General features: G+C 37.4%; 2 protein-coding genes across 2 annotated transcripts; one reads left to right on the forward strand and one right to left on the reverse strand.

The window, feature by feature from the left end:
* Positions 1-1,019: 1,019 nt before the first annotated feature.
* Positions 1,020-5,624, forward strand: LOC130563079 (F-box only protein 40). Its single transcript, XM_057348489.1, has 4 exons — positions 1,020-1,027; positions 1,467-1,503; positions 1,669-3,501; positions 5,164-5,624. The coding sequence occupies exons 2-4, from the start codon at positions 1,480-1,482 to the stop codon at positions 5,374-5,376; spliced, it is 2,070 nt and encodes a 689-aa protein (XP_057204472.1). The 5' UTR covers positions 1,020-1,027; positions 1,467-1,479; the 3' UTR covers positions 5,377-5,624.
* Positions 5,625-6,305: 681 nt separating this feature from the next.
* Positions 6,306-8,396, reverse strand: ttc36 (tetratricopeptide repeat domain 36). Its single transcript, XM_057348525.1, has 3 exons — positions 8,108-8,396; positions 7,229-7,417; positions 6,306-6,961 (listed from the first exon to the last, which is right to left on the reverse strand). Exons 1-3 carry the CDS (start codon positions 8,211-8,213, stop codon positions 6,693-6,695), a joined length of 564 nt encoding a protein of 187 aa, XP_057204508.1. The 5' UTR covers positions 8,214-8,396; the 3' UTR covers positions 6,306-6,692.
* Positions 8,397-9,054: the final 658 nt, after the last annotated feature.

Here is a 9,054-nt window from a genome sequence, read left to right on the forward strand (position 1 = left end):
CCCATAAAACGCCTTTTCTAATTAGTATTAGTAGTAAAGAAACAATTGCAAGGTGTCTTTAATTACTTTATGACATTGATAACGCGAAACTGATTGCAGGTCGGTTGTTGATGTGCTAAATTTATATGGTCGTAAACATCTGTTTGTCACGGCCGTTTTTCAAATCTGTTTCCTGTAGGTTGAATGAAAGTGAGAATCATTGACGAACATTTCAGTCAAGGCATTGGTGAGACTCCAGCAGTTTTCTTTTATAGACTGACATCTGTAGTCATTTATTTGTCTTTATACCTTAAAGCTAACAAGGTCATAGCTGTAGGCAAAAATATGATTGGATATCATTTGAAAAATACACTGATAATAAATATTTAAAGCCACAGATATGATGTGATATTTTGAAACTTTTTGGTAAAGGTCAAAACTGGGTGACTTTCTGCACACGCTGGGACAAATTAAATGAATAAATGGGGATGAATTTAAAATTTCAATGTTGACCAATTTTATTATCAAGAGTTTATTCCCCACACACAGTTCATAAGCATTGAGTGGAAAAATAACTTCAGGAAGGGCAATCGTGTGGTCTCCCATCCACATCAAAGGGTTATAATGACATCTAGTGGAAAATGTATCTGATAAAATTATTATTGCATGTTCCATATTTTCGCCCATGAGAGGTCTATAAAGGAGTTACAATGGTATTGATTCACTTTAAACAGATTACTGTATGAAAAAGCGTACATTAGTCTGGCATTATCGGTTGACCCATCTTACCTCACCATTGTTAAATGAAAAGCTATTGTCCTCATTTGGAAGGTGGTAATTCAGAGCCATTGATCATTCTTGACAATAAATTAGCACCGTACACAAATGACGGTAATCGTGTGTGAAGTTGTGTAACCTTTTCTGTCAAAGGCTCACACACACTAGCCTGACAAGTCTTGTTTGGTCTATTTATAACAGCAGAACAGAGGAGAGATATGTACAACCATACAAGCACATTAAAACAATCACAACCTCAGGGCAGCCAAGGGTAAGTAAGAGTGACCTGTGTTTATACTTGACAACAACATCTTGAGTAAACTATTTCAGGGTCATCGTATTGTAAATAGAATCATGTTTTAGTTTGTGCAGGTTTTGTCAGAACAACAGGGTTTATCGGTTTACTAGTTGTAATGTAAAGGTTGTGTAATGCACTGTTTGCATGGTTTGTACAGTATAAGCATAGATTTCTATATTTAGCTAAATAAACGTCAAATAAAAGCTCTGATGATAGATTTGTTGTCTCACTTAGATCTTTACTTATCACTGCGCGATATGCAAATATTTACTTGTAGCTTGATAATGTCTTTTTCAAGTGTTTTACATCATATCTGATCTATACAAAATGAGTCAATATTTTGCCAGACTATAGCAACACTGGCCCCTTGCATAGGCTTGTTTTCAAAACGTATTCCCTTGTCTGGTTTCAGAGTCTATTTTCATATGCAGAAAATATCAACAGACATGGTAAGCCTCTGCTCACTTCAAGTAGAATTGTCATGCACTTCTGTTTTCAAACAAGCAACGATTTATGTACCAAACAGAAACAACAGAAACACAATAACATGATTTCCTGTTGGCATTTAATATACTCTCTAAATGAGTCGAATTACATTTGATTGCTACCTCCAGGGCAAGAGTACAAGAACCGGCACTGGCCTTCATCCACACTGTGAGAAATGTCATAACCAACAGTGCAAGCTTCCCATAGACATCTCCACCTCATGTGTCTTCATTACCTGCCATCTGCACTGTGGAGCCGCCTTCCACCTTTGCAAAGAAGATGAGCATCGTCTCATCTGCCCAAAGGAAATCGTACCCTGCCTCAACTCTGGTTATGGCTGTCCGATGACCATGACACGACAAAGACTGGCCAAGCACCTGGAAACATGTCCTGCTAGCGTAGTCACTTGTACCTTGGAATGGAATCGATGGCCTGTTAGTGAAACAGATACAACCTTCTACAAGAACGCAGTGGAGAATCCAAACTATGTCAATGAGATGGACCTCGCCATGGCTCTTAAAGATCAGAAGCTCTTGTTTAGCTCGATAAAGATGAAGACGCTGTTCCCCGAGTTGATTGAGAAGATAGAGGAACCTGAAGTTCAGCTAGATGGTGCTGTAGGAGGTGTTGACCCAGAAAAGTGGGATACAAATATCTTAAACCCAGAAGAGATGTTGGAGGATGGGGAAGAGGTGCAGGAACTAACCGAAGAAGAGAGACTGGCCCTTGCCAAGAGCAAAGACGTGGCCTGTTTGGAAAACTATAGTATGTGGGAGAAAATGTTTGCGAAGGAGGAAGAAGGATGCCAGCAGACTGTCAAGAAATTAGAGGGAAAAGGTAGTGCTGTGAAGGAAAATGAAGGACAAAAAGTGACCCCTCAGGTTTCCAATGATGCCGAAGTTTCCAGAAAAGGGTTAGCCCCTTGGCAGGATGGAGTTCTTGAGAGACTCCGTAAAGAGGTCAACGTAGCCGAATATAATATGTACCTGGTGCACAATGGGTGCATGCTTATCAACTTTGGCCAGCTGGCTGCTTGCACACCTAAAGAAAAAGATTTTGTTTACGGTAATTTAGAGCCCATTGAAGTTCAAACCGTACATTCTTTTAATGTGCCGACCAGCTACAGAGCCAAGCGTAGCCACCTCAAGGATCCATCACACATGGTCAAGAAGACGGACCAGAACGTGGACACGTCCGATTTAGGCATTGAAGAACTCCCGAAGGCAAATGAGGTAGAGGCAACGCTTCTGTGCTGCCTGGAAAGAGAATTGAAAGGTCATCAGATATGTGAAACGGTTGGAACCGATGGGCTGTATGTTGACCTTGCAACCCAGACATATGGTTTCCACTCCGCTCCATTCAAAAGCGAAGCATCTTTGGCTGATGTTGTCGAGGGTCGACCTCAAAACCTACACTTGCAGATGCAGACCGAATGCGTGACGAGGAGACATAACAAATCTTGCTCGGCCTTCACTTTCTTGTGCTGTCACGCTTTCAGACGTGATGAATACCCTTGGCACTTCAGGAACGTGCACGGGGATATCCAGTCCTGTCTCAATGGCTGGTTTACGCAACGATGTCCGCTGGCTTACCTGGGCTGCACTTTCGTCCAGAGGCATTTTCGACCATCTAAGTACAGAGCAATTGTGAAATATGATCCAGATCTCAGCACATTCACAGTTCAACCAGAAGTAGCAGCAACACTGTACAAGGGTGTAAGAAGTGCCAGCAGCGAACGGAAGCGAGCGAAGAATCTGGACTCACTGAGCAGACTTCCTTGTGAGATCTTACATCACATTGTGATTTTTTTGGACAGCGTGTCATTGGGTTATCTAGCTCAGGTGTCCCAGCTAATGAGGGAGGTCTGTAGCACTGTTCTACAGCAGAAGGGCATGGTGTCCCTCAAGTGGGAGAAAAAGACATATTCACATGGTGGCTTCACATGGAGGGCTCGAAAAAAGGTACATTTTTTTCTCATATTCTGCCTATCAGTATAGTACTTACATCATGTTCTAACCAGATGTGAAGCGTCGGTGAGACATTTAATAGCAACTGTTTCTAAAAGAGATTCCACTGGCACTTGTTGTGTATCGCTGAGGCGGCTGGTAAGAACATGATGTTAAAGATTTGTTCTAAATCTGTGGACTTCCACCGAGTATTCAGTATTCATAATGTACTTGACAACCATAATGTAATTTTAATGCAAGCCATACAGTTGATCATCTTTCTTACCTCTGTTTGGATACTGAATTATGAGAAGTCTTGTCTTTCCATCTATCTAAAGGGTGTAGTACGCCAATAATACAAATTCTGTCATCATTTATTCACCCTCATGTTGTTTAAAACATGTTTGATTATCAACATTCTTCAAAATATCTTATTTTGTGTTCTGCAAAAGAAAGAAAGTAGGTTTGGTAAGTTGAGTGTCAAGTTGCTCTGGACGTCATTTACACAGACCCAAAAGCCTACACTGTAAAAAAACAGATTTTTTTGGCAGAAATAAACCGTAAAATAACAGTTTTAACAGTCCCTATAAAATTACATGTTTTGCCCATGTTTCTTGTAATTTTAAAATAATAAATAAACTGTAAAAAATCCCATAAAAAACAGCTTTTCCAGCAGCTGGGTGACAGAAATAAACTGTAAAATAACAGTTTCAGCAGTAAAAATTTATCGTTTTTCCAGTTTTTCATGTATAGTTGTTTTTTTCTGTAATTTATTTTTGTTTTGTGATAAAACATGAACTTATATAAAACTTCAACACTGTTTTATTATGCCGTCTTGCAAGCACTTCTTTCTGGAGATGCAAATGTAGTTCTGCAAGTGATGCAAGAACCAGTGTGCACAAAAACTGAATATGGAAATATCTTCCATGCTTTCTATCTAGTTTTATTTCAGGGGCATTGCTGGTGCATGATAAACATGCTAAATATGGTCAGGCGCTGTTGTCTGATCGCTGAGGTATGTGGGTCAGAGAGCAGCAGGAAGGGCGAACATGGGTCACTTTGGACACATCATGTCAGTCAGCAACACACTGCTGAACCTTTGCTTTTGAAAGACAGGTGGTCACTTTCTCTTGCTCTGTCCATTGTTTGTGAAGTAATTGATTTTAGTGTTCAACCGACAGGATTATAACCTGCAGAAGAGCCATTGAATCAGTGCTATGGAGCCTAGCAAAAATAAAAAAGTGGACTTGGATTTTCTTGGAAAGGCACTCAATTGAAACTTCAATAAGGGGCAACATTATTTATATACAATTGGACTAGAGAGTAATTGGTTATTTAAGCTAAACTTAACATGTAAGAACTGTATTGCACTTGACAATTAAATATTCAACCAATGGTATCTGCATCAAATGATGCAAGACCTTTTCTTAGAAATAAATTCAGATTTCCAGATTTTCCTTTATGTTGTATTTTTAATCATCTGGTGTAAGGGTGATGTTACTGGATATATGAGGATGTAAGATAGTTCATCAGTATTTTGATGCAAAATGTTTAACAACCAGAAAGTGTCAACATTGCTTCTGCATATGTGCTTATAGGTCATTATGTACTAATTTTATCAACCTAGTGCTTTTACAAAAATTATAAATATCTTGGATCTTCCTCATCTCCTTTCAGACATGGGAGTTCAGCACTCTGTTCTCACCAGTAGATGAATGGGTGTTTGAAGACGTGACCCCCATGTCAGAGCACCTCAAGATCTGTCCATTTTACCAGAAGGAGATCAGGAGTGAACCTGTGGCTTTACCCAGCATAACAGACCTCCAGGGGGAAAGAGAGGCTTTTCAGACTCTGGTCAAGAGTTTTTCACCACTGACAAGTGACAAGTAGATTAAAAGACTTCAGTACACAAGGTCTTGTGCATGTCGACACACAGTGTGTATATAAAGTGTGGATTAACATGTGAAATGTTTCACATACACTACCGGTCAAAAGTTTGGGATCACTCACTCATTCTTTGTTTATATTTTTCCACATTTTAAAATAATGGTAAACTCATCAAAACCATGCCATCATACAGTTGTAACTGTGGGAATTATGTTGTTACTAAAAGCATTCAAAATAAATGAACTATGTTCTATTTTAGCACCTTCACAGTAGTCACCCTTTGACTAGAATTTGCTAAATCGTTCTCTTGGCATTTTATAAGACAGCTTCTTGATGTCTCAACCTGGGACACTTTTGAATGAGAGATGTTGTCTTTAGACAAATCTTGATATGCTTATAATGAATAAATAAATGAATAATCAATCCATAAATAAATAATAAATGAACAAGTAAATATTTTATTGGGTACAAATTATATTGTACTGTATCTTGCTGCGGACAATGGGAATGGGAGATGTTGTCTTCATGTTGACAAATCTTGATATGCTGTTTTTTGACAAATCTTGGAGGACCTCTAGTGGCAGAAAATACACATACACTTTAGAAGCTGTAACCCCAAAATTTGCCAGAGCACTTCAAATATGAATTATATTATATATAATATAATTATATTATGAATTATATGTTAGTATTTCATACTTTGTCTTGTTTCCCAGTACAAATAAAAAAAATTGGTGAATCAAGATACATTTTCTTGAAACAAAACAGATGTTAACTTATTTAAGTATTGTTTAAAAACAAGCTGACTTTACTTGAATTAAAAAAATAATAATCAAAAAGTGAGTTTGTTCACATAAAACAAATAAAAATGCAAAACTGCCAATAGTGTAAAAGAAAAATGTTAAATATTAGAAAATATATGTTTATGATTGTTTTGAGTGTAAACCTACCTGTTTTCTTGTTTAAATAGAGTGATTGTCCTACTTAATTTTGCTTCTCAACTAAATGTATCTGAATTTAATTTTTTATTTTTTATTTTTTTTGAACAAATAAAAATACCAATGATTTTTTTGTACTAGCAATTAAAGTGAGAAATGCAATAGCAGTGTTTATTCTGTTTTTAAATATATATTGTATTCTTGTGCTGTTGCAGCCCCTTATCTCCAAAATCACAATAATCTGTGAAAAAGAACTGTTTTATTGACAAGATTGTACACAAACCTGTGGTTCACGATGTGCAAATACAATGAATGTCTTTGTTGCTATACAAGTGAACAGATTTATGAGTGTGTTTTTAGCACGTCACCTCATCATATGACTTATTTAGCCTCTGATATTTCTGGGTTGCGTATTTTATCGATGACCTCTGACAGCATACGGTTACACAGTGCAGCGTATGGATTTAAAATCACAGCCTGTTGCCGGGCAAACTCACTGCCCAGAGCTGCTGCCTTCTCAAAGTCCACCCGAGCCTCTTCATCACGGCCAGCCAACCTGAGCAGAAGCCCGCGCTGGACTAGAGCCTGGCACGCTGTTCGTCCTGTGCCTCGGCTCAGAGAGATGGCCTTCTCAAGATCCTCCACTGCACCTGAGATACAACACATTAACTCCTTATTCAAATTGAGGAATCATATGCACAATGTTGTATTAACATCTATGAACATGTTTGTATATTTGATGAGTCCATCTTACATTAATTAAATATTAATCTTTTTTTTTTTAAATAAAATGTGCCCTTAAAGAATCTAAAACGATCAAGCGATAACCAGCAATAAAATGTGTCTAAAAAGGATTTCAAGAGTGCATCTTTTTTTCCTGCTCTCTGATTCTGAAAGATAAAGAAGACATGTGTGACCTTCAGTATCTCCCTGTAGACGTTTGGTCTGAGCTCGGTTATTGTAGGCCGAGGCTCTTTGCGGCAGGACCCTTATGGCCTGGTTAAAATGCTGAAGGGCAGCGGGCAGATCTCCAGATTCAGTGACAGAGACTCCCTGTAGTTCCAGATCTTTCACCTGCTTCAGAAGCTCGGGGTCAAAAACACTGTCTGCACAAACAGAGACCAGACAGTACAATCTTCATTCTTCTATCCTTTCTGACGAGCATTGTATCTAAAGCTGTCAGTATGACAACCATTTCATCGCAGATAGACCTGCCACAAAGAGTGACTGATCGAAATTGTTACGTCAAAACAGATTTAAACAAAATCAAACAGTAAATAAAAAAGTGAACAAAGCTTCAGTAGCATGACTGCTATTAGTCCTTATTGCCAAATACTGTGCAGCAGCAGCAGTATTGAAACAGACAAAAATATGGCTGATGTAAATAAATGTACAGTAGGTGATAAGTGAACAGTGAGAAGAATACAGCAGGGATGAATGCAAATTAGGTATATACCGTAAAAAATCTTAAAAATAGAATTAATACTCTAAATCACCTTATGTACTTAAAGTAACAAATCTATGTCTGTGTGTTTAAGCATTAAATCACTCTAGACAAGAAAGAACGGTATAACATTTATTAATATTTCTTGGCATGTTCATTTTAATCTTAATTTTAAGTTTGACATTTACTAAAACATTTAAGATCAAAATCGGGTAACATTAGTTAATGCACAATGAGCTAACATTAACAAACAATGACATTGGTATTAACTAACATGATGCTAATACATTAAATAATGTTGAGGAATGAGACTTTATTGTATAAAGCTTCTCGTACAGTAGTGTAATCTTACCATCATCTGTCAGCTCATCTTCTTGGTTTAATGCAGGAATATCTCCAAACGGGCTGGTTGGGTTGAATATGGCTTGTAGGACTGCTCTGTCATTTGCTGAAGCCATGATCTTCTATACAGTGAACCAAACCTGAAATGATGCTTTTTAAAGTTTCATGTGTTTTTTGGGAGGAAAAGAGGAGTTGTCTGAGTAACTCTTTCTAGTGCTGCACACGAGCCAATCAGAGGAAGGGGTGGATGCAGGACTTTGATATGGCGCAGCACACATCTGTGTTTGATTAAAACAACTGTTAGGCTGTGGGATGTCCAGGAACTGTTTCTTATGTTGGTTGTATGAATACTTGGGTAACGCTTTAGGCAATGTACCGCATAATTAACCAGATTTTACAGCCTAACTAATTGTAACAGTAATGTACCTCTACAGTACATATCTGTAGGTAAAGGGAAACAATATGCAAAGTTTGAGGAATAAAGGGGTAGGAGTAACGACATTTTTAAAAATGTATTTATGAGGGAACTGCTTGCCATATGAAAATCCAAATCAAACGACTCTTGAAATACTTGATTATGGTCTCAAATTGATTTTGCACATTTTACACAATAAAATTCATCAAAAAAACTCATAACTCATAATTAAAAGAAATTATTTGTGACCAACAATCCTAAAATCAATCAAATAAAAAATAACCCTAAAGTAAAAAATAGTTAACCCCTAGATTACTGTTACAATTAGTTACGCTGTAAATCCTGTTTAATTATGCGGTACATTGCGGGCCGTAATCTAATGCGTTACCAATACTTCCTATAAACAACTTAAATCTGTCATTATTTATATAATAAAGCTTAATCTGTAACAACGAGAAAAATGACGACTATCATGAATTAAAAACGTTTACAAAGGACTTAAATGATGAATTAATTTATGCAATTTTAAAGAAACACATCGC

Source organism: Triplophysa rosa, linkage group LG12, assembly GCF_024868665.1.
Source record: "Triplophysa rosa linkage group LG12, Trosa_1v2, whole genome shotgun sequence".
NCBI lineage: Eukaryota > Metazoa > Chordata > Actinopteri > Cypriniformes > Nemacheilidae > Triplophysa > Triplophysa rosa.